This window comes from Enhydra lutris, unplaced genomic scaffold (genome assembly GCF_002288905.1).
Source record: "Enhydra lutris kenyoni isolate GAN:26980312 unplaced genomic scaffold, ASM228890v2 scaffoldscaffold64, whole genome shotgun sequence".
In the NCBI taxonomy this organism is placed as follows: domain Eukaryota; kingdom Metazoa; phylum Chordata; class Mammalia; order Carnivora; family Mustelidae; genus Enhydra; species Enhydra lutris.
Window position 1 is genome coordinate 9,177,415 of NW_019154148.1, and position 26,384 is coordinate 9,203,798.

General features: G+C 37.3%; 1 protein-coding gene across 3 annotated transcripts in view; it reads left to right on the forward strand.

Moving 5' to 3' along the window:
• The window catches only part of LOC111158932 (CCR4-NOT transcription complex subunit 6), a 67,821-nt gene extending 42,985 nt beyond the window's left edge, over nt 1-24,836 (forward strand). Inside the window, exons 3-12 of one of the 3 annotated variants that reach the window (XM_022521273.1) lie at nt 2,403-2,589; nt 4,523-4,608; nt 14,399-14,503; nt 14,585-14,653; nt 15,887-16,044; nt 16,710-16,864; nt 17,468-17,622; nt 18,537-18,767; nt 20,683-20,885; nt 22,863-23,185. In XM_022521273.1, the coding sequence (XP_022376981.1) occupies nt 2,403-2,589; nt 4,523-4,608; nt 14,399-14,503; nt 14,585-14,653; nt 15,887-16,044; nt 16,710-16,864; nt 17,468-17,622; nt 18,537-18,767; nt 20,683-20,885; nt 22,863-23,075 (1,562 nt within the window). In that variant the 3' untranslated portion in view covers nt 23,076-23,185. Of the gene's footprint in view, nt 1-2,402; nt 2,590-4,522; nt 4,609-14,398; nt 14,504-14,584; nt 14,654-15,886; nt 16,045-16,709; nt 16,865-17,467; nt 17,623-18,536; nt 18,768-20,682; nt 20,886-22,862 lie in introns of all 3 variants that reach the window. The other 2 variants (XM_022521274.1, XM_022521272.1) reach the window with 2 other exon arrangements.
• The last annotated feature ends 1,548 nt before the right edge of the window (nt 24,837-26,384 follow it).

Consider the following 26,384-nt stretch of genomic DNA (forward strand, 5'->3'; position numbering starts at 1 on the left):
CCTTGCCGCTAACTTTATTGATGCCCTTTGTCAAGATGGAAGAATTTTCTATTCTTAGCTTATTGAGAGAGCTTTTTAAAAAATTTAATTCGTGATTTCATTTAAATGCTGATTTTAAATGTTGATTTTGTCAGATGCTTCTCTATATCTACATAGATGATTTTCTTTTCTAAGAAAAGTGTTTGAATCATTTTTTTCCTCAAATGTTTAATAAACCTTGGATTTCTTGGCACAAATCTTACTTGGTCATTATCCTATTAATATATTGTTGGATTTGATTTGTTAAAATTTTGTTAAAATTTGCGTTTATGTTCATGAGGGATTTGATTTGTACTTTTTTTGTTTGTTTTTTTGCACTAGTTTTATTTCGTTTTGGTATCGGTGATGTTGGCCTCATAGAGTAAATTGGAAAGTATCTTTTTGTTTTCAGTTTTCTGGATCAGTCTCTAGAATTGTTATTAGTTCTTCCTTAAATGTTTGGTTGCATTCACCAGTGAACCTCTCTGATTCTCGAATCTTGTTTGTGGGAAGGTTTTTATCAAATACATTTTTAATGGTGTGCTACCGTCACTACCATCCATCTCCATAGCTCTTTACATCTTGTAACTTGTCTTCATTTTTGAAAGATGTTTTTGTTCAGTTACTAGGTTCATAGGATTTGTTTTCTTGCAGTACATTAAAGATTTTGCCTTGTTGGGTGATGGCATATTTTTGTATTCCTATAACATGTATTGAGCTTTGTTTTGGGATATGGTTAGAAACAGTTTAATTCTTTTGAGGCTTGCTCTTTAACTTTCTTAGGTGAGACCAGAATGGTCTTTAGTCCGGGGCTGATTTTCTAAGTCTGGCACCTTTTGAATTATGAGATCTTTCCCTTTGGTATTTGGGAACACCAGCTAGCCTTACTTTTGTGTATTCCTGGGGATTGTTGTTTCTTCTCCTTTTGGGTGTTCCTCTGGCCCAGGCAATTTCTCACATTTTTATACTGATCAATACTCAGCTTAAAACTTGTGGGGGGAGCGCCTGGGTGGCTCAGTGGGTTAAGCCGCTGCCTTCGGCTCAGGTCATGATCCCAGGTCCTGGGTTCAAGCCCCACATCGGGCTTTCTGCTCAGCAGGGAGCCTGCTTCCTCCTCTCTCTCTGCCTACCTCTCTGCCTACTTGTGATTTCTCTCTGTCAAATAAATAAATAAAATCTTAAAAAAAAAAAAAAAAACTTGTGGGGGGACCTTTTTCCCATCTCCAGACTTCTTTGTCTGTTCATTTCTCTCCTGTCTGGTACTCTGCCTCTGTAAATTCTAGTCATCTTGGCTTCCCTGTCTCCAGAACTTAGGCGAGATCACTGTGCTGCCCCTGGGATTCCCTCCCTGTGCTGCTGTTCACAAGCTGAGACAATTGTAGGGCTTGCCTTCTTTGTGGTCCTTCAGGGGTCACTTTTCTGCACTGGTTGAGGTCTTATGTCTGAAATTTGTTGATTCACAACAAATTGTGAATCAATTGTCTGGCATGACAGTTGTCCAGGTAGGATAGTAAATTTGGTTCCTGTTACTCCATCTTGATTAGAACTCTCAAGATTGCTTTTTCAGCCAATAGAAAATCAGTTCGTAAAGACTAGTGTATTTTCATTACGGCTGTTTGTTTCATTCTGTCTCAGACTAGGTCCTGGGTATTAAAGAGATAGGGGGAAAGTTCTTAGTTCTTAGATGGATTGTAGAAATGGTTGTCATCTTATCAGTATGTACCAAAGTACTGATTTCATGTTGCATTGAAATTAATTATTCTTTTCTTAGTTACTGAATCTTGTGTCTGCTACTGTTTGATGTATATGACTTCATATCTGTAATGTGTCTGGGCAAGTATTTTTACTTGTAATTTTCAGTACAGCTTTTTTTTAGTCACATGATTCTTGATGCAATTACCATTTGGGTACACTGGTCTTAAAACTTTGCTAAGCTGAGAATATGTTTACCTTTTGTTTTCAGGCAGAATTCTTATTTTCTAGAGTATAGATAGGAACAGTTTCTGAGATCTTGGGTTTGATTTTTTGGGCATAATTTTAAAGTAATCATGGTAAAATACTGGATTTATTATCAATATAAATTATTCGTACTGTTTCTTTCATGTCATAGGTAAGGCAACTTTAAAGGATAAAGTCTTAACTATTGTGCCCTTAAAAATGGTGATGCAATCTAAACGTTGAGGTTTTTTTAAGTTTGCTAAGGAGAGTTTATAACCTAATCGTAGCAGTGCATTGTCCTAGAATAGGGAAACTTTCTCCCGTTAAACCCTTTTCACAATTTTTTGTGTAATAATACTCACTGGAACATTAAATGTTACTTAATCCAGGGACCATAATGTAGAGAATGCTATATAATCCTTTCCCATTTGTTTCTTCTCTTACAGGAAAAGTAAGAAGCTTAAGCTCATCGTTGTGGTCACTAACTCACTTGACAGCTTTGCATCTGAGTGACAATTCCCTGTCCCGCATTCCTTCAGACATTGCCAAGCTTCACAATCTGGTGTATCTGGACCTGTCCTCTAATAAAATCCGGAGTTTACCGGCAGAACTCGGAAACATGGTATCACTCAGGTGTGCAGATTCGACTTGCTATGTGACTTTATACCCTCTAAGAACAAAATAGAGCATTTATTTTGCCAGGAAACAGCACTACCAATTAAATGGTATTTGAACAAAAAGCAAACATAACTATATCCTCTTTGTAAAGTTTTCTGGGAAAATTGAATGTCAGCCAACAAATAAATCCAGTAGATTCCTTGCCTCAAATTTGTTTTATTGCTATATTTTGTGTGATATATTTTATTCTTAAGATATTTGGACAAAGTAGGGGTCAGCAAATAGAAGGCAGTTATATTATCCCACATATGCACTCACCTGTGACAGATGGTTGTGGTGCTTTTCCCTCTTAACATTCTGGGGCCCTGTACCATGGCTAACATGGCGTCCTGGAAACCACTGCAAATGAGCGAAACCTTTTTGGCCATTCCTGGGCTTGTATGTGTGATAGTAATAAAGCCTGGACTTGAAAGAAGCTAGAATTAGTCATTGGATTTGGGGGACTATAGTGTGGAGTATAGGTGGTAGATAGGCTGTGGAGTCACACAGTTCAATTTAGAATCCTGACTTTGCCATTTACAGGTTGTGTGATTTGGGGCAAGCTCCTTAACCTTGCTGAGCAGTTTTGTCCTGTATACAGTTGCTGTATAATAGTTACCTAGCCAGGGCTGAGATTAGATATATCTGAAATAATGAGTAAGAAACTATTAGCCTCCTGCCTGACACATATTTTATTTAATAAATGGTAATTGCTATTTATTTTATTATCTCTGTAGGGTAGATGGAACCTACCCAAATTGAATGTAAAGCTAATTTCCAGTTATTATGTTAATCCTAATGGAAAATCTTGCCCCATTTCATATTACTTCCCTTTTCTCTGATTCCACTGGCTTTTTTGCTATCTTCTACCATTTGCTGTGTAATAAAAAGGAATAAGACCTTGTGAGAGTTTCTTTATTGCTCCTAGTCCAGCTTTTTGACATTGTTTTGGGCTTAATTACTGAGTATATACTATGGCCATTTTTAATCTCCTTAAAAGACCTCCTTTCCCATGTGATATATGTGGAAATAAATAGGAACAAATTATTTAAAACTAGTTGTTCTGGTTCGGTTTATGGCCTCACCATTCATTGACCTCTGGTTCACTAAGTAATAACCAAGGTTCATTTAAATTCCAAGAACTAGGGGTTATAGAAGTAGTACTTACTCACATTTAAAAATTGACAAATAAAAGTTATTGGAGAAAATTGTGTCTCACCGTTGGGTCTTTTTTTTCCTACTGAAGATTCCTTTGATAGTTATAGTTATCTCTACCAAAAAAAAGTCATTAAAATAACCATTGGCAGTTAATATAGCTGCCATTATTTCTAAATTGGAATTTTATTTAGTTTGGAGAAGTATTAACAATAGTCTTAGTTTTGTAGCTGTCATAAACTATTTTCAGTTGGTGCTACACGATCATTTTAGTTCTCCTTTAACAATTCATGTGTTAGTTTGTTTATCATTTTCACTTTCTTAGTAGACTCCATGTGTGCTGGGTCAGTGCTGCTCCCGGGGTGGTGTGTGGACTGTGCAGTTGCAGATGGTGTTGTCGTTCTACAGTGACATATGCAACATGTCAGAGTAGTTTTATATCTGTTGAATTTAATGCTCTTTAAAAATTAGGGCTTGTGTCTTGTTGGTCTGATTTTTTTTTTTTCTCATCTCATTTTTCTAATAATTCATTTTTTCATTGTGTTTTAAAAATGTATTGGTCTGTGGCAGTTTGGGATTATTTTGTTTTTTGTTCTTTACCATCTGTTGTTTGTGAAGCTCTGCACTAGACATTGGAATATGCAATACAGTTTTTTCATTCTTATAAGATTATATTCTTAGAAACCATATTGCTGATTTTAGCTATGAGTTAAAAGGTAATATATCTTCTGACATGGAATTTTTATGTCCACAGGGAACTCCATTTAAATAACAACCTGTTACGAGTTCTACCTTTTGAGCTGGGAAAACTGTTTCAGTTGCAGACTTTAGGCCTGAAAGGTATGACTTCCTGTATTTGTGTTTCTTGGGGTTTGTACGTATGTCTTTGAGTCTAGAGAAGCCATAATAGGGCATTCTTTTGCCGGGGGTTTGCAGGCTCACTCCTCCCCAAAATTCATCTGTTCCTTAGATATACCCCAGTGATTTTCTTTCTTGTCCACCTGCAGACTGTCTGTTAATCTTTATATTTATTCTCTTTCACTCCTAGCCCAGCTTTGCTTTCTATCCTTTGTTTTGATCAAATCTGTGTTCTGATGATGCATTCTTGAAGTCATACTTTATTTCATCATACTGTAAACAGCTTTTTTCCCCGCTGTATTCAAACCTCAAAAAATGGAGACTCACAAAGTGCAGAAATCAATGAGTAAAAAATTTTTGAGCCATTTGGACCTGCTAGTAACAATCAGTTTTGATCATTTTTTTTTAAGACTGTAGTTTTATGAGGACTTCATTACTCCATTAGAATTTGAGGGCATAATTGATCCATTGAGAACTATTGGGAAATATGTTTTTTAAATCAGCAAGATTAAAAGTCATTTAATAAAATGTCATTACCTATTTTTTTAATCACATTAAGTGATTCACCAATCTTGTATCCATCTTACCCTATAATAAATTCTTAAAAAACAGTCACATAATGAAGTCTTTAAGAATTGTACTCTTTATTTCTTAAGTATATGTAGGTAGTGGGGCACCTGGGTGGCTCAGCGGGTTAAGCCTCTGCCTTCAGCTCAGGTCATGATCTCAGGGTCCTGGGATTGAGCCCTGCATTGGGCTCCCTGCTCATCGGGGAGCCTGCTTCCCTCTCACTCTCTGCCTGCCTCTCTGCCTGCTTGTGATCTCTTGTCTGTCAAATAAATAAATAAACTCTTTAAAAAAAAAAAAGACATTAAAAAAAAAAATATGTAGGTAGTAAAATTAGGTTTTTATTCCTATAAATCCATTTTATATCATAAAGGTAACAGTAATTTTACAAAAACAAATGAAATGGAAAAACATAAATAATACCTCTACAGATGTATGTAAAACCATATTCAACAAGTATTAGCTTTATAAATGGTTCTTTAGAAAGTGTTTTTCTGTATCGGCTGGACTTGGCTGTGGCTTCTTAAAATAGACGTCTGTAGATCTGTCACCCTATGCTGAGCGTACTTTTGACATTTTCTTATTTTAACTTTGAAAAACAAAAATGTAAAGCGTAGCAACATGTATCTGTATCCTGACAATAAGAATTAACAATAGTGTGTCACTTTTGTGTCCGTTTTCTAATGCAAATGAAACAGGACATTACAGAGTGTGAAAACCCTCTTCTTCAGGTCCCTTTCTCATCCCAGAGGCAGCTACTATTTTTATGTCCTCTTAGTAGTTTCAGGTTTTATAATCTTGCATTATTTATTTTACAAACCTTTGACTCTATTCATTTCTCTAAGGATTCACAAACTTTATTTGAAGTGAGGGTCATCAGTCACAGATTTTCACATTGAGTTAATGTGTATGAAAGCCTTTGAAGTATTGAGGAGGGGTAGGACAGTCTTTGAGGCACCTTAGTTTTTGAGGCTCCCTTGATCTTCCATTTCAGAAAAATCCTCTCATGTTTGACATCTAGGTTTCATGCTTCTTTCTCAGAAGGATAGTTTCACTGATTGTACCTTTTTTTGGACAAATCCTCTTTATTTTTTTGAGCTTGCCCCAGCTCAGTTGTTAACTTCAGAAAACCACTGATATGTTTTCCATTTCTGTAGTTTTGTTATTTCAAGAATATTGTATAAGTAGAATCATGCTATATGTAACCTTCTGAGATTGGTTTTTTCCCCACTCAGGTGAATTCTTTGGTGATTCACACAGGTTTTTGCGTGTTTTGCTCCTTTATATTAATGAGCAGTGTTCCATGGTATGGACATGTCATGGTTTGTTTAACTGGTTACCTGTTGAAGAACTTCTGGCTGGTTTCCAGTGTTTGGCTATTATGGATGAAGCATGAGCTGTGTAGAGGTTATTATGTGAACATAAGTGTTCATTTCTTTAGAAGAAGTGCCTAGGAATGCAACTGGCTCAGTCATATGTTAGTGTCATGTTTAGTTTTTTAGGAATTGGCCAAACTGTTTTCCAGGGTGTCCGTACTAACATTTTCACCAGTGATAAGTGAGTGATCCAGTTACTCGGAATTCTCACCAGCTTGGTGTTGTCACTGTTGTTTCTTTAGCCTTTCTGATAGATGTGTATTGATATCCTCGCGGGGTTTTTTGCATTTCCCTGTTAGCAAAAGGTATTGCACATCTTTGCATGTGCTTATGGGTCATCTGTATGTCATCATCTGTGGCATAGTTTTCTGTTTTTGTCATGTTCTATTCAATTGGACTCTTGGTTTTGGGAGTCTGTAATATATTCTAGATACTAGGCCTTTGTCAAATATGTGATTTGCAAATACTGTTTTCCCAGTATGGAGTCTTCTTATCCACTTAACACACCCAGTTCCGGTGCTGGGGGGGCTTTCCCCCACACCGCAAGCCGTTCTAGGACACCAGCTAGAGGTCCTATAATTCAGCTAAATTCTGACACTACCTACCCAAGGATAGCATCAGATTCCACAGCTAAAAGGGTTCAGTCTTACATGATGGCTCCTTGCCTGTGCTTCTGACCAAAGTTCCCACAAACCCCCTCTTGCATTCGATTAATTTGTTCGAGTGGCTCACAGTAATCAGGAAACCTGTTTACTCACAAGATTCCCAGTTTATTATAAAAGGATAGAACTCAGAACAGCCAGAGGAAGAGATGCATAAGGCAAGGTATGGGGAGAGGGCACAGAGCTTCCATTCTCTCCAGGTACGCCATTCTCCCCGAATCTCCATGTGTGCACCAACCTGGAGCCTCTTTGAACCCCACACTTTTGAGTTTTTACAGATCCTTCATAACATAGGCATGATTAAATCATTGGCCGTGATGACTGAGCCAGCTTGCAGCCCCCATCCCCTCTGGAGTGAATGTTCCAGCTCTCAGTCACATGGTTGGTTCCTCTGTCGACCCAGTCTCCAGTCCTTAGGTGAGGTCTGAAAGTTACTTTCTTAACGTGACAAGAGACACTGTACAACTTCTTCTCTTAGGAAATGTTAATGGTTTTAGGAGCTTTAGGAAATAAAGACCAGATATGTATTTCTTATTATAAGTCACAATATCACACAGGGTCTTGTATGTAGCAGAAGTTTTTAGTTTTGATGAAGTTGTTTATCATTTTTTCTTTTTATGGATACTGCTTTTTGGTGTCAAGTCTGAGAATGCTTTGATTAGCTCTAGAGCCCAGAGATTTTCTCCTGTGTTTTGTACTAAAGGTTTCATGGTTTGGGATGCCTGGGTGGTGCAGCCGGTTGAACGTCCAACTCTTGATTTCAGCTCAGGTCATGATCTCAAGGTTGTGAGATGGAGCCCCACATCAGACTCTGGGCTCAGTGGGGAGTGTGCTTGAGATTCTCTCTACCTCTCCCTCTTCCTGCCCCCCGCCAAGTAAATAAGTCTTTTTAGAAAAAAGATTCATGGTTTTATGTTTACATTTAAGTCTGTGATCTATTTGGAGTTAAAATTGAGCTAAAAGAAATGAGGATTAGTTGAAAGTTCATGCTTTAGTCTGACTGTCCAATTGGTCTAGCACCATTAGTTGAAAAGTCTATCCTTGGTTGAATTGCATTTACACCTTTTCCCAAGATTAGTTGGACACATCTGTGTGGATCTATTTCTGGATTTTCTCTTTTCCATTGATGTATGTGTCTGTCCCTTTGCCAGTAGTTACTTGAAAGTTGAAATAGGATAGTTCAGTCTTGAAATAGAATAGACAGATTCCTCTATTATAGTTGTCTTTTTCAAAACATTTTAATCTGTTTTAGATTCTTTGCTTTAACATATACATTTAGAATAATCTTGTGTATAGTTACAAGAAATATTGCTGGGATTTTGATCGGAATTGTGTGAAACCTGGGATCAAATTGGGGAGAATGAATCTTCTCCATGAACATGCCATGTCTCTCCCTGTATTTAGAGCTTTGATTTTTGCCATTAGTATTTTATAGTTTTTGGTATATAAGTCATGTAAATGTTTTGTTAGATTTATTTCTGGGGTTTTTTTTTTTTTGAGCAATTATAACTGATAATGTATTAAATTTTGCTGTCCATATGTACATTCCTGGGCATATAGAAATACAATGGATTTTTTTCTTTATTTCTTTCATCTACCCTTCCATTCCCCCCCCCCATTCCCTTTGGCAACCACCCATTTGTTATCTGTGTTTAAGAGTTTGTTTGGTTTTTATTTGCTTGTTCATTTGTTTTGTTTTTTAGATTCTGCTTATAAGTGAAATCATGTAATATTTCTTTCTCTGTATGACTTATTTCACTTAGTATAATATCCTGCAGGTCAATTCATGTTGTAGCAAATGGCAAGATCTTTTTTATTATTATTAATGGCAGAGTAATATTCCATTGTATGCATGTACCACAATTTTATCCATTCATCTGTGGATGGATACTTGGGTTGCTTCCATTTCTTGTTTATTGTAAGTAATGCTGCAGACATAGAAGTGCATGTATCTTTTTGAATTGGAGTTTTGTATTTTTGTCTTGTATCCTCCACCCTGTTGAATTCATTTCTTGTTCTAGGAGTTGTTTTGTTTTGTGTTTTTGTACACTTTTTGTTAAAATTTTTGGGAATTTTCTAGTAGAAAATTATGTCATCTGCAAACAGGGATGATTTTATTTCTGTTTGTCACAGAGAGAGATAAGAAAGTACAAGCAGGCAGAGGGAGAAGCAGGTTCCCCACTGAGCAGGGAGCCCGATGTGGGACTTGATCCCAGGACCCTGGGATCTTGACCCGAGCCAAAGGCAGACGCTTAACCAGCTGAACCATCCAGGCATCTCTTTTCTTGCCTTAATGTACTGACTAGAACTTCCAGCACTATGTTGAATAAGAGTTATGAGAACAGTCATCCCTCTTTTTCCTAATCTTTCAAAGTATTCTGTCTTCACTGTTAAGTATAATGTTAGCAGTAGGTATTTTGTAGATTGTCTTTATCAATTTGAGGACATTTCCCTCTGTTCCTCTTTTTCTGGAGTTTTAAATCATGAATGGATTTTTAATTTTTCCAGATGCCTATTTTGCATCAGTTGATATGATTATATAATTTTGCTTCTTTACCCTTATAATTGATTTCTGCATCTTGAACCAGCCTTGTATTCCTATAATAAATCCCACTTAGTCATGGTTCTGATTCTTTTTATTTATTGCTCACTATTGTATGCTAATATTTTCTTAAGGATTTTTATTTATTTATTTATTTATTTTTAGCAAGAAAAAAACATACATGGCAATTTATTTATGTGAAGGTAGATGTTGTCCAGTGTTTTGTTTTTTTCTTTTTTTCTGATTTTTTTTTTTCTCCATATGGGTGGGGTGTGGAACAGGCAGAAGAAAACAAATCTTGGTTTCCTTCTGGGTGGAAACTGTTCAAGTTTAAACCCTGGCAAGAAGCACTTAAGTTCTGTTGCTGGGTAGTACAGGTGTGATGTTTGAGCCGCCTCTGCCTTCCTGCCTCTGATCATGCAGGTGTCCTGTGAGGGTCTTGGATTTACAGATAGCAAGATCTGACCCTCTTTTATGGCAGGACTCTGGATTTGTGAAGGATAAAATGATCAGGCTTTTTAATTGGGATTATTCTTAATTTATCCAAATGCTTTATTATTTAGTAGGTTCCAGGGATACTCCTTTCTTAAGGATTCTTGATTCGATATTCAAGGGGTATTTGTCTTCAGTTTTATTTGTATGCTCACTGTCTGGTTTTGGTATCTAGGTAATATTAGCTTTATGAAATGAATTTGAAAGTGTTCCCTCATCTTCTGTTTTCTGAGAGTCTATAGATTTAGAGTTAATTCTTTAACTGTTTCATAGAATTTCCCAACAAAACAATATGGGTCTAGAGATTTCTTTTCTGACAGTTTTTGAGATTTTATTTGCTTATTTATTTATATAGAGTGAGCGCGTGCAGGAGCGGGGGGAGGTGCACAGGAAGAGGGAGAGAGAATCTCAAGCGGACTCCACACCGACTACGGAGACTACGGAGCCTGACGTGTAGCTGGATCCCACAACCCTGAGATCAGGACCCGAGCTGAAATCTAAGGGTCTGACTCTTACTTAGCACACTGAGCCACCCAGGTGCCCCTCTTTCATGGTAGTTTAAATCATGAATTCATCTCCTTTAATAGGTATTTGGGCTATTTAAATTACTTACTAAGTGAGTTCAGATAGTTTGTATTTTTCAGGGAAATAGCCCATTCATATATGTTGTTAAATTTATGTGTGTAGAGTTGCTCATAGTATTCCCTTCTTTTGATTTCTGTAGGGTTTGTGGTGATACCCCTTTCACTTTTTATATTGGTAATTCTGTCTTCATTTACTTTGTCAGTTTTGGTAGAGATTTACTAATTTTATTGATCTTTTTAAAAAATTTCTGTGATTCCTATTCTTTAGTGCTTTGAATTTGCCGTTTTTGCTTTCAGTTACTTTATTCTTTCTAGGTTCTTAGGATTGGAGTTTAGATTATTGAATTGAGATTTTTTTCCTTTTCTATTGTATGCATTAGGTGCTATAAATTTCCCCCTTGGCTCTGTGTTAGCTGTGTCCAACCACAAATACTGATATGTGTGTTTTCATTTTCACTAATTCAGTACATTTTCCTCTTTGACCCATAGATTATTTAGAATTTTCTGAGTGTTTCCAGATTTCCCTTTTGTCTTTCAGTACTGATTTTTTGTGTGATTCCCTTGTGGTTGAAGAATTCTGTATGATTTGAGTTCTTTTAAATTTGTTGAAGTTTGGTGGTTTATGGCCCAGGGTGTGGTTTATACTAGTTTATGTTCCTGGGGCCATGCACAAGAATATGTATTGTGCTGTTATTGGATAGAATGATCTGTAAATCTCAGCTGGATCCTATATATTAACCTAGTTAGTATCTGTTGGATTGATGGTGTTTGGAGTTTTTTTCCTCTGGTTCTGTCGTTGAGAGATGGGTGTTAAAGTCTCCCAGCGTAATTGTAGATTTTCTCTCTTGTTCTTTCAGTTCTATCAGTTTTTGCTTAAAATATTTTTCAGTTCTGTCATTTTGTGAGCACATGTTTAGAATTGCTGTGTGTTCTCCTTTACAATATGTGATGCCACTCTCTGTCTCTAGTAAATTTATTTTCTCTGAGATCAACTTTATCTGATACTAATTAGACACTAATGCTTTCCTTTGATTAAGATTTTCATGACATCTTTTTCCATCCTTTTCCTTTCAACCTGTTTATAGTGTTACATTTGAAGTGAGTTTCTTGTGGAAAACCTACATAACTTATCAAATCTATTAGTGCTATCATTTTGAGTGAAATACAGAATCCCTCTTTTTTTTTTTAAGATTTTATTTGTTTATTTATTTGTCAGAGAGAGAGAGAGTGCGAGCGCACAAGCAGGCAGAGTGGCAGGCTGAGAGAGAAGCAGACTCCCCGCTGAGCAAGGAGCCTGAAGCAGGACTCGATCCTAGAACCCTGGGATCATGACCCGAGCCGGAGGCAGCGGCTTAACCAACTGAGCCACCCAGGCATTCCCCCCACCCTTTTTAAAAAGATTTTATTTATTTATTTATTTATTTATTTATTTATTTATTTATTTATTTATTTATTCAGAATCCCTAACTTTTTAAGACTTCCCGTTTATAGTTTATAGTATCATTGTCTTAAATATTTTCTGTACATATATTTAGAACCACACCAGTGTTAACAAAAGTATTTTAATGGCTGAACATAAGTTAGAAAGATTAAGGGAAGGAAAGCCTAATATATTTGCCCCCTTCTGAAGACCACAGTCTTTTTTTCTTTTCTAATGTTCCAAGGTTCCTTCTTTCATCATTTCCTTTGTATTTAGAGAACTTCTGATTCTTTTAGGATAGATCTGCTGGCAATAGGTTCTCTTAGTTTTCTGTGCTCTGAGAATGTATTTATTTTTCCTTCCTTCCTAAAGGCTGTTTTCACTGGGTATTGGTTCTGGGTTGCCAGTTCTTTTCTTTTCAGCGCTTAAAAATCTTGTGCCGCTTCCCTTTGACCACTGTGGCTTGTGATGCAAAAAGTCTGCTGTGATTCAGAGTGTGTTCTCCCTAGAGGTAGGGTGCTTTTCTCTGGCTGCCTTCAAGAGGTTTTCTTTTTCTTTAGTTTTCAGAAGTTTAATTATGGTGTAGCTTGCTGTGCATTCTTCTAAGTGTATCCTGTTTGAGTTTTATCAGACTCTTGGATCTGCAGGTTTATTTTTCTTTCCAAATTTGGGGAATTTTTCAGGCATTATTTCTTTGAGTACTGTTTCAGCTCAGTGCTTCTTGTTCTGTGCTTCCACCCTTAGAATTCTGTTGTGGTCCCACAGGTCCCGGAGGCTCTGTTCATTTTTTTTGCAGTTTCCTTTCTGTTGTTCAGATTGGGTAATTCTTACAGTTCTTTGTTTCACTGCTTCTTTCCTCTGACCCTCTGTTTTGCAGTTGAACCCATCCACTGAACTTTTATTTCATTTATTCTGTTGTGTAGTTTTAATATTTTCATTTTCAAAAACATGTTTTGTTCATTTGCCAAAACTTTTTTTCTTTGCTGAGTCTTCCTGTTTTTTCATTTATTTCAAATATGTTTTTGCTATTTCTCATTTAAGCATTTTTTGTCATGACTGCTGTATTTAGATCAGATCATACTAATGTTTTTGTCATCTTGGTGTTAGACTCTTCCTTTAGTTTGAAATCTTCTTGGTTCTTGGTATGATGAGTGATTTTTACTTGAAACTGGGCATATTCAGATTACATTATGAAACCCTGATCTTACTCAACCTTCTCTTTTTGCTGGCTTTCTCTAAAACTGCCCTGGCAGGGGAAGTGAGGGGGCAACATCTTTGAAAATCTTTTTTCATTTGGAACAGTAAGGATCTTACAATTACTTTACAGTGATTTATGAATCATTTGTCTTCTTAAGTCTGTAAAATTTATTAGTGGAGCTGTGGCATCCAGAACAATATATCCCCCCCACCTTGTGTGGCATGGGTAGGAACTTCACTGTCCAAAGCAGTTCATTGTACTGTTAATTTTCGAAGGCACGTAAGAAATCCTTATGAGAGGATTTGAGACTCTTGTAGATTCATGTAAATCATTGCTCTTGCTTTCATTTCAGGTACTTCGGAAACCGTTACTGAATTTACAGATGGCACACAGCCCTGGGGTTTTTCCCCTTTCCTTAGTGACTTAGTCTTAAACCAAATCTGTCCCATCTTGTTATTACTTTATTTAGTAGAATTTTTTAAAGACTCTAAGTGCCAACTACATTTGTCATTAGGATATCTCCTTGTTAGCTTTGTTGCATTCTTAAGTTTTGATTCGCTGATTGATTATAGTGGCTCTCCTCTTTTCCCTTGTCTGTCCCTCCTTCCCACTCTTTCCCTTCTGGTTTCACTGGGGTTTGATCGTCGTAAAAGTGTTGTTGAGGCAGGGCCAGATACAGAGCACTGTTAGATCTCTTCTACATTGACATCAATCCACAATAATCATTTTCTGGCTACTTCTTTAGAACATGATATGAGTCATTTTTATTCTTCTCATCAAAAACTGGTGAAATATTTCCTCTGGTTTGGTATATTACTAGTAACTATATACATTGTTATGGTTGATCTGATAATTTTGGTATGTTTTTTACTTTTGAAATACTTTGTTGCCTTTCTTGGTTTCATTTTACCTGTTTAAAAAATACTTCCAGGAAATCCACTTACCCAGGATATATTGAACCTCTATCTGGAACCAGATGGAACAAGAAGGCTACTGAACTATTTGCTTGATAATTTGGCAGGTACTGCAAAAAGAAGTAAGTGGTCATTTGTTCAAACAATTTTTTTAGGAAGATGTATAAGAATATTGTTTAATTTTGTGTTTTATATTCAACTAGTTTCAACAGAACAGCCACCTCCAAGATCTTGGATTATGTTGCAAGAACCAGACAGAACAAGGCCAACTGGTTGGTAGCCTTATATTTTTTTAACTTCTTTTTACTTGGTATTATAAATCTAACAGTGTTGTTGGCGTGGGTTAGATTACAGGCTGTGTTACAGTTGAATGCTTAGGATTGATTTGGTTTGAGAGATTATAATAAAGACTTAATTGTTACTTAGTTGGCCTCCCTCCTATGCCATAGGGATGCTGTAGAGCAGTGCTTCTCAGGGATTTTCATCCCCCAAGGGACACGTAGCAATGTCTGGAGACATATTTTGATTTTCACAACTGGGGAAGGTGCTACTGACATCTCATGGTTAGAGATCAGAGATGCTGCTAAGCATGCTACCTCACAGCACTACCCCACCCCCACTCCCCACGGCAAAGAATTTACCCACCTGTAATGTCAGCGGTGCCACTGTTGAGAAGCTCCGCTCTGAAGTACTGAGCAAACTCATTTATTATAATAAATACAGCAAAATCTTTATACTGGAAGTTTCCAAACCCTAGTATATACCACTTACTTGAGAGAGAAATTGAACTAATGGCCTCTGATTTCCTTTTAACTTAACTTGTATGAAAATAGTTTGAGGGGCGCCTGGGTGGCTCAGTGGGTTAAGCCGCTGCCTTCGGCTCAGGTCATGATCTCAGGGTCCTGGGATCGAGTCCCGCATCGGGCTCTCTGCTCAGCAGGGAGCCTGCTTCCCTCTCTCTCTCTCTCTGCCTGCCTCTCTGTCTACTTGTGATCTCTCTCTGTCAAATAAATAAATAAAATCTTTAAAAAAAAAAAAAAAAGAAAATAGTTTGAGAATTACATGATGTGTCTAACAGGATTTGGTCTGTGATTCCTCTTTCCTTTCATATGAATTGATCGTTGCTCTGTAGAAGAAACTTACCCATGCCTGTTAGGAAAACTGTCAATTTTCCACATTCTGCATTAGCACTTAGCAGAGTGATGGAGGGAGTACAGATGCGATGAACACTGATCTTAGAGACAGAGAGGCTCAAGACCTTAGTCTTTTAGCCTCAAACCTTCTGTGGGTATCTCTATAGCAGATAACACATCGTATTATAATTTGTTTAGCTATCGCTCCTTCCTTATTCAACTTTATTTATATCCGTTATGTCTGGCATATAGTAGCTTTTCAGTGAATATATATTGAGTGAATAAAGTCAAACTTAGCATTTAAGTGAAAACGATTGAAATTGTTTTTTTTTCTGCCACGTGTGTGAATAAGTAAAGTTATCTTTCCTACAGCCTTGTTTTCTGTCATGTGCTATAATGTTCTTTGTGATAAATATGCGACCCGGCAGTTATACGGCTACTGTCCATCTTGGGCACTAAATTGGGACTACAGGAAAAAGGCTATTATTCAAGAAATTTTGAGCTGCAATGCTGATATCATAAGTCTTCAGGTAAGTCATTTACACAAGAATTTGTGTAAATTGCCCAGATGCCCCAATGTTGATAAGCAAGGGACAAATTGGGAACACATTACCCTGACACATTTGAAGTTCTGGCTCAGCATTCTTAAAACAATTGGCTCTGTTTTTAGCTAATCCTGGGAGTATTCACTACCTGCCTTGTTGCAGCATTGTACTGCCAAGTGAAGCAAATGGGTTCATTTGGGTTTTCATCTTTCCCTCCCAAATGCCCTCACACTGTTTTTAACTGGGTGGCAGAGTTACTGAAATTGCGGCATTGTCAAGGTATAGTTTTGCTTTGCTGTCAGCAGTAATAGAATAATCGGGATAGTGGCAAGTGCATCGAACCTGATGCACAGTAACTTTGAGGTCTCAGTCCTGCTCATAATAATTTACACAACCTTGGGCAGGTCACTGTTCTGCAGTTAGAATCTGCGAAGTTCCTCCTCTCTCTCTGATTCTTACTCCCCATCAATTCTAAAATACAAGAAAATACACACATACCGACATGTATGTATATTGAAGAGACGTTGCATTCCTTATTCTGCAGATTAGTCCTTTGAAATTATTTCAGCCCCTCAAACTGTACATGTAAAGTTAATGCATAGGACTCATTTTTGTCTTATGAAATAACTTTGCCATTTGCAATTTTTCAGGAGGTTGAAACAGAACAGTATTACAGTTTTTTTCTGGTAGAACTGAAAGAACGTGGCTATAATGGATTCTTTAGTCCTAAATCTAGAGCTAGGACAATGTCAGAACAAGAAAGAAAACATGTCGATGGCTGTGCAATATTCTTCAAGACAGAAAAGTAAGTCATCTTATGTTCAAAAAAATTTTTCTCAGTATTTGCAGGGAGTCAGGGGTGTGGAAATTAGTTGGCAGATTGGAGAGTGAAGCATTGTATTACTACTCAGTAAAACAACACTGTTGATTTAAAGGGTTTGGTTTGGTTTTGAAGCATCAGAAGTGATCTTGTTTTGGAGACTTGTTGAAAGTGCTGCTGTTTCTTCAGGTGTTCACTAGGGTTTAACTCCAATTGTTAATTGAAACACCTCATAATTAACATTCCCTCTAGGATGGTAGAGGGATTCTTAACCTATAGTTTGGAAAAGAATTATTTTAAAATTACAAGATGGAATATTCCAATATGAAACTTAAGCAGAAGATGACTACATTATCTTAAGTTGTAAAAGTATTTCAGGATGTTATCTGTATCAGTAACAGACTGAGAACAACTTGAAACGGATGTGGGAAGCTTGGTGTGAAGTGTGGAGGATTTTCCATAATGTGATTTACATGCCATCATATTTGTTAAGGAAGTTTGGGAAAACTGCATTTCCCACAAAGTTAATACCTTGGTATTCCCAATTCTATGTGTGTGTGTGTGTGTGTGTTTTTGTTTGTGTTTTAGATTTACTTTGGTTCAGAAACACACTGTTGAATTTAATCAGCTAGCAATGGCAAATTCGGAAGGGTCTGAAGCTATGCTGAACAGAGTCATGACAAAAGATAACATTGGAGTTGCAGTACTGCTAGAACTTCGAAAGGAATTGATGGAAATGTCATGTGAGTGACCTTTTCACTTCCTGTAAAATTGACCTCCAAAATTTAACAGAAAGCGGAACATTTGTTATGTATTAATAGTCTTGTCTAACACCTGAAGAAACTCAGTGAGAATTTAAGTCATTTCTAAAATGCCTTATCCCTTTTTCTCCACCACAAAGCTTAAGATGAGAAAACAGAGCCCAGAAAAGTATTTCAAACTTTGAAAGGCATAAAGCCAAAGGAAAAACGTGGTTTTTTTTTCCCAGTAATTTTTTTACATAAAAAAAATGTTGAAGTAAATATTAGTTAAAATAACTGCTCAGAGAGAACTCCATACCCGCCTATAATTTCTTGGCAGCAAGGATACTCTGTAAGCTAACTTGTATTCCTGCCCTACTTGTAATCCTTATTTTAAATGTTTTGCTTTTGGATAAATGGACCATTTATTTCAAATTAAAAGTACATTTAGGGTGACCATCATGCTGAGAACTGAAACTTGTGTCACTCGAGGGAACAGTTGGGACTGGAGATGTTTAACCTGAAGGAGAGAAAATAGAGATGAAACTTAGCACCTGTATTAAGTATAAGATAAAGGGTGTAGATTTAACTTTATGAGACTAGTTTAGGACATCAATGAAGCCAGCAGTTTCAAGGAGACAACTGTTTAAAAGTAAAGCTGTCCCAAATAGAATGGACCACGTGTGTTCACGTAGTGCATGCCCTCCGTCAGACTGTTTAAGCAGAGCTCAGAGGACTGTTGCTCAGGTTTGTGTACGGTATATTAGTCATCAGGGGCGTGGTGGTTAGGGAGAGTTTAGGATCCTTTTTTGTTCCTGAGACTCTGAGATACACTACTTGCTTTCAGAGCCTGTGAGAATATATGGGCTGATGGGCGGGTTTTGTCTGTCTCTTTGTTTTCTTTTTACCTACTATAGCTGGAAAGCCACATCTTGGAGCAGAAAAACAACTTATTCTTGTGGCTAATGCTCATATGCATTGGGACCCTGAATACTCTGATGTGAAGTTGGTTCAAACTATGATGTTCCTCTCAGAAGTGAAGAACATTATTGATAAAGCCTCACGAAACCTCCAGTCCAGTGTATTGGGAGAATTTGGAACTATTCCACTGGTGTTATGTGCAGATCTTAATTCTTTGCCAGATTCTGGTAAGAAAAGATATTTTATATAGAATGCTTTTTTTTTTTTTGGACTTAAAATGTTGTTGTAATATATTGTTTTTGGTAATTCCAAATTTAGTCAAAATGAAAATTCAGCTTATAGCAGCAGCTATGAATCAGGTTTAACATTTTTTGTGTGTGTAGCAGGGAGACTGTTTTGGAAACGAGATGATGTTATGAAAACCTAAGGGGGGGAATTAATCATTTTCGATAAACATGTAGTTGATAACTTGAAATAACTTGTTAAAGAACATATGATTATATTTCATGATCCCCAAGTCACATATAATCCAGACTCTGAGAAGATTATTAAGATAGCTTCTCTGGGATTCCAGCATGTAGTAACAGGATGTGGTGTAAATGGCTCTGTACAGGATCTTAATAATGGTGGGCCTGGGCACCTGGGTGGCTCAGTTGGTTGAGCGACTGCCTTCGGCTCAGGTCATGATCCCGGACTTCCAGGATCGAGTCCTGCATCGGGCTCCCAGCTCCTTGGGGAGTCTGCTTCTCCCTCAGACCTTCTCCTCTCTCATGCTCTTTCTCACTCATTCTCTCTCAAATAAATAAAAATTAAAAATCTTAAAAAAAAATTAAAAAAAATTGGTGGGCCTGATGCTGCTACACCTTAGGTGGAAATTGAGGTCGTTTACACAGATCACGCTAGCACTGTGAACAAAGAAAGAACTGGGAACTTGATTTTTATTACAATGTAGAAGAATACAAAAAGGCTTATTCTTGAATACTTTTCCATTGGATAGTACAGTGAACAAAACCATAATTCTTGTAATATCAGATTAAGTATTCTCTTTTTGTGTTTCAGCTCCTCATTTATATTCTGTCATTCTCACAAAGTACTTTTCCAAGCCCTTGCACATGTGCCCAAGCATGGAAGTACAGTCACATTTGGAGTGGTTCAGTTCACTAGCAGTTCATTGCCATCATGATGGATGAGAGCCAGGGGGAAGATAAAAACTATTAAAATTTGTTTTCAGGGCAGGTAAAGGTATCTGAGATCCATAATTCTTCAGGCCATCTCAGCCAGCTTTCTGGGGTTCACTGCTGCTGAAGCAGGGGGGATGTCCTCTGGCAGTTTCTCTGAATGTGTTCTGCCTTCTGTTTAACTACAGAGTATCTGAGGGGCAAAGACAGACTCTAGCCAAATAATACATACTAAGCCTCATTTCATTGTTAAAAAAATAGTATTTAACACATGGGAAAATGTCCAACTTTGCTAACTATTTAAATGAAAAGTAAGATAACTATTTGCAGAGCCCACCTAGCTGGTGGCATTCTCTTCCGTAGTTGGCAGTATGTATAATGGCACATTTAATCCTAATCTTGGCATTTTACACCAAGTAAATAACTCAACATAGGCAGAAACCTAGATACCAATGTTAATTATGGAGTTAATTCTTTTTAAAAAGTAAAAACAAGGGGCACCTGCATGGCTCAGTCGGTTAAGCGTCTGCCTTGGGCTCAGGTCATGATCCCAGGGTTCTGGGATTGAGCCCCTTGTCGGGCTCCCTGCTCAGTGGAGAGCCTGCTTCTCTCTCTGCCCTCTTCCCTCCCCTGCTTGCTCTCTCTCTAATAAATTAAATAAATAAACTCTTTTTAAAAAGTAAAAACAAGCTGAATTAAAAAAGAAAATAAAGAACTAGTTCAACAAATATGAAAGACCAGCACAGCAAAATATAAAATATTTAGTACACTAGGATCAAAACCATGTAAAAATGGACTTAAGATAGGTTCTGGGCAATGTAAAAAAAATCCAAAACAAAACAACTAACAAACATTTTAGAAAGGGACAGTGTGTGGTTTAAAGTATTTACTATTACATATTTTCAGTTTTGTACACTGCATATTTTACTTGACAGTGAACAAAGTACCTGTATTTTTGTTATAGGTGTTGTAGAATATTTAAGCACCGGCGGAGTAGAAACAAATCATAAAGACTTTAAGGAACTGAGATACAATGAAAGTCTTACAAACTTCAGCTGTAATGGGAAAAATGGGACAACCAATGGAAGGATCACACATGGTTTCAAGTTGAAGAGTGCCTATGAGAGTGGCCTGATGCCTTATACAAATTACACGTTCGATTTCAAGGTGACTTTTGAGATTGAGAAACTTTTTAAACCTCCATTTTTTGGGAGAGTCTTGTAACTTTATTATGTCTTTGAAATGTGGATGTGCGTTGAGACTGAAAGTAAGCCATCGTGAATTTGATGGCAGCAGTATTCTCTTACTACTCTTCTGTGATTGGTGTCCCGTTCCTACTTGATAGTTACCCCTTAGAGCCATTTCCAGGGTAAGAAATTGGATGAAATAATGTTTGTAAATCCTGAGTTTAACTGTCACGGTTTTGGGGCAGTTAACATTTCTTATATGCTCATTGCTAACTAAGCTGTTCAGAAAGTACCATCGTTATCTCACCATCGCATCTAATTAGGTGTCCATTGGAGTGACGTATTTCATCTTTCATATTTTAATTTAACTGAAACTGTACTCCCTGAATGCCAAAATGTGGTTTATATTAGCCATTTAAAAATATATCTTCTATTTATATGCCCTCAGACACAGTTAACAGGTTACAATATGGAGTCTTGCCATAGTGCTTCTCCTCATTTTTAATACCAGTGGTTGTTTTGGACTTCATTCATCTGTTCTTTTAACCATCTTTTGCATTTCTGCTCTTGAATCTTAGTTTCTAACCTCCTGGAAAAAGAATCATTCAGGTTAGGTTGTATGTTAGAATGTTAAATACTAGTGCTAACTAGGTCTTAATTTCAGAGGGGAAGGCTGTTAGACTTCTTTGAGAAACTTGAAAAGGTTGAAGTTTTTTAAATTTGACTTTGGAGGAGGCACAGTGCTGTAGGTAATGATTTAACCCTGGGAACAGATGAATATGTGGAGAAGGAGAGAGGCTGGAGCAAACTCTGGGCAAAAGGAACATGTAAGTGACAGAAGAGGGGCCAGAGAGAGGAGGTAAACCTAGACAGTGTAGCAGCCCAACTGCCAAGGTAGGAAGGCCTTTCTGGGGAAGAGAAGCATGCCTTCAGCTTCCAGAAGCTGTGGGTGAGAGATACTTCCCTGGAGAGCTAGGCACAGAGACAAGAATGTGGAGAGGCAAGGAGATAGTAAAAAGCAACATTGAGATTCTTACTTGAAGCAGATTGATTGAAGAGGAGGTGAGGGTGATAACAAAAACGTGGGGGAGATTAGGGATTTTTTTTCTTTCTTTTCCTGTTGCTGATACAGAGACAAGAGGAAGACACTTGAATGTGCTTAAATATCCTTAGCTGAAAGCATGTGGAGGAGAAGCTGAGTTACAGGGAGGAGAGGGGCAAACCAAAGTGCTTACCTGGGTGCCCAGTGCTGGGCCTCCGTGCTGCTGCGGGTGTGCAGGGCAGAGGTGTCCCGGCCCTGGTGGAGCTCGCAGTCTGGTGGGAGAGTCCGGTCTCCAGCACCCAAGTGAGTGTGTAGTAGTTACACCTGGAGTGTGCATGAGCAAGAGAAGAGACTTGGAGGTGGTAGCAGGTAGCAGGTGGGTGAGGGCAAGATTTGGGAAGGACTTGCAGAGATGATTGAACTCAACGTGAAGATTGAGAAGAAATGAGCCAAATGACACATAGAAGAAAGTATTCCAGGCGGAGGGTATAGCATGTGTGGAGTCCCTGGGGCAGGAAGGAGCTTGACACCTACAAGGAATGTCCTTCTCCCCTCCCAATACACCCCCCCACCTCCACCACCAAAAAGGGCTAGTATGGTGTAGTAGAGTAAGAGCATGAAAAAATAATACAAATCAAGTTAGGAAAGAGAAGCTGAGACCATACTAGGAAGGTTCTTGTAGGTCTCATTAAAGATTATGAAAAGGTCCAGAAAGGAGGAAGAATGAATGATTATCATCCTAAACTGTCTTCATTCTGCTGCTATATTTGACATCCAGGATCATTTGGTTTATATAGTACTGTCTCTTCTCCCATGCTTGTCCCTTTCTTTGTCCCCCAAATGCAACGGTAAGGGTATGTCTTGAAGGCTCTCCACTTCCGTGAGGCCTCATCTCTTTTTCCTTCTGTTTTTCAGGGTATAATTGACTACATCTTCTATTCGAAACCTCAGCTGAACACTTTAGGCATCCTGGGACCTCTGGACCACCATTGGCTCGTTGAGAATAATATCAGCGGCTGCCCACACCCACTCATCCCCTCCGACCACTTCTCACTTTTTGCACAACTGGAGCTCTTACTGCCTTTCCTGCCCCAAGTGAACGGCATTCACCTTCCTGGCAGGAGGTAGTCCAGAACCTTCAGAGGATGACCTCAGTTTCACTTGTAAACTCATAAAATCTGAATATAGGGGAGTGAGGTATGGCCACCAGGGTTTGGTTTTTGTTTAGTTTTTGTTTTTTTCTTTTTTTTTTTTTTTTTCCTTTTCCTTGATGATTTGAATTTTCAATCTTGATTATTTGATAAGGATATAGTATGAAAGCCAGGTGCTAGCAACAGACAAATTCTGAGCCCAATATGCTTTATATACTGTTAGACAGGGATTGGTGTGTTTACACCTATCTTTAATTTGTTACAAGTGATTTTCCTGTTTCTTCTGTCTGATATGATATTTTCATGCCTTGAAATAGGAAAATGTTTGAACAGCATATTCTCTTTGCACAGACATCTGTAGCACTACTTTTTTGAGGCCAGTAATAACATCCAGAGACCATTCTTCCATCCTTTACTCCCTCCCTTTTCAGACTTGTTTGTAAAATAGAGACTTTGAATTTAGCCTTTATGATTGTATATGATCCACAGAAGACCTGATTTATGAAATTTTGTACTAAAAAAAATCAGATTTGGAAATGATTGTATTGTAAACTAAGGCTAAGTTTTTTTACTGTTTCATGTGTTATAAAAGGCCAGCTTGTAAAAGAAGTTGCAACAGACTTTCTCTGCTGATGATTTGCACTGTTAGGGTTTTGTTGGCCCTTTTGTACTACTTTATTTTTAAACTGAGAACATTGCTCTTTAAATCTAAATCTGCTTAAAGCTTTGGACATTTTCTCAGACCAGAGGCAACTTATCCATGAATTCCTGGGTTTTTACAAAAGCTATCTTCCAGGACAGATAAGCTGAGCAGTGAATGATCTGTAGGCATTTATGGACTGAATGTAATGGTTGATATATGTACATTCTGATATTTTTAAATCTTTAACTTTTTTAAGTTACAAACTTACAGCTGCTTGAATGCAGCTTCTTAACTCCTTTTTGAGACACTTCCTGTCCTATCTCCACTGTGCCTGCCTAAATTTGTTCTCACCAAGCACTGCCTGTGCATGCAGAGAAAATCTGTGCATCCTCTTTTCTATTTTTTAAATACTGTTTAACATTTGTGAGAATTTTATGAAAACGCTTTTGTATAAGCTGTGGCTTTTTTTCCCATTGTGAAGCATTGAATAGCACATTTTGGAACATGTTCATAGGGTGGGTCCCGGGGTCTTTGCTCACCAGACCCCGGCACTGCTTCTTGGTGTCACTGCACAGTGCCGTCCGTCACCCGGAATACTGCTATCATGTGAATTCTTTCTGGTTTCCGTGTAGTCCTTCCTCTCCGCGCTTTTTTTTAAAAATCATTCCCTTTTTTTTTCCTTAAATAATTCTCCATTTATGAAGCAGTGTAAATGAGATATATTTTCAAAACAGGTCCCTAAGACAATTCTTCAGATCATTTAGAGAGTGACTAAGTCATTTTAATAGGTCAATAAAAGTTCAGTTGTACCCTGTATTTTCCCATAGTGTCGGTAGTAGATTAGAGATTAAAGCCAGGCAAAGGTAACTTGTGTGTATTCTGTTCTCATTCATTCTCTCAAAAATCAAATGAATTCAGAGGGAACTTGGTCTAACTGCTTTTGTTTCAACTGCAGGCAGGGGAGCAAAAGGACAACATGTGAGCAGTAAGGAAAAACTGTTGAAATGTTATTAACAATTTTTATACAGAAGATGAGTCATTGTGAATAATGACTTAAAATTTTATGAAAAATATTCAGCACTTAAATGTGCTTATTCTGTTTTTAAGAGAAAATAAAATTACATACTGTTTAAATAAATGATTTTTTTTTTCTTTTTTAAAGAATTTTCCCAAAGGTTTTGATCTTGAATCTTTGTCTGGGACCTGGTTTTTCCTTTGAGGCTTTTTAAAGATTTTGTTGTGACGGCTTCTTATTTTTTGCTTTTTAAGTTGTGCTGACACCAGACATGTCCAGTTTATAATCAGTACATTGGAAAGCTGGTACTATCGACGTAGAACCAATGCATAACTTTCTATGGGGTTTTTGTTTTTATTTTATTTTATTATTTTTTTTTTGTAAAGTGTGAATAAAAGGTGTGTTTACTCATTTTTCCTAAACACTGTGTTGGTAGTGTGCATCATGACAATTTCCAGCAAAGGTGAGCTGGAGCTGGTTGGACTGATGAGGCAAGGAGACCGCTTTTCCTATGATCTGCATTATGTGCTAACAGGTCCGGAGAGCTTTATGGAGGGGGAGGGGAGAAGCACTTACTCGTTTGTATTTGTTAATGGAGGATGTATTCTTTTCATAGATGCTGGAACTAGAGTGCACTTGTTAGATGCTAAAGGTTTGAGCTTTACACAAAATGTTTTCATCTGTATTTGTTATCGTCTGCAATATATTTGAATTTGGGGGCAGCATAGTAAGATATAAGGGCCTGTTATGTCTTGAAATTATTTGTTCTTGCCTCTTCTGGGCATACTGCATTCTGTGGGTCAGTTTGAACAGCTTCTTCATCTTATTTAGATAGTGATAAATTGAACCAAGAGTGTAGACTGACAACTGTAACCTTCAAAAGAGGAAGAAATATTTGGGGTCTCTAGGGAATAAGCAGTCACACCAAAATAGACTGATACTTTTGTTAAGCAAGGTTTTGTGTTCTAAATATTTTCTGTGTCCTGGATAATTTCCAATAATCCGTACTCTTTGAAATGCAATAAAAACTAGTATGTTTTCTCAGTAGAGATTTTTTTTTTCAAAATTCTGTAACAGATATATTTAATGTGGTATTGCCATAATGTAATTTCAGTGTTTTTGCTGGATAAATCCATTTTATGAATGTTTTACAGAAAATCTGGGGTGTTTTCTGTTTTTACTGATCAGAAATTTGGAGGCACACAATTCCTTGTAAATCTCTTGAAGTACATTTTACCGTATTATTGGTAATTATTTATGCATTGAGAATTTAAATAATGTTCATCAAAATTAATTTATGGCATAATTTAAGCTAAAGTTTAGAAATAAATTGTTGATTACAACTTTAATAGTCCTAGAAGACAGGCAAGGAACATCTCCAAGAAATGTGGTTTTATTCTTGATTTGGTGACAGCCAAGAAAACTTATTTTGAGTTAGCACTTTGAAACCTAAGGACATTATTAAATTGGGTGAGATGCACTTCTAAATGTTGAAGTTAACATTTCAAAGCTCTTCTAAGATTCAGGTTTTCAGTAATAAATTCCAGTTATAGTATTCCATTTTTCTTACTATTTAAATTCATGGAATTAGTTTCCATAGTGACGTAAGGTTTTGGGGTCATGCCATG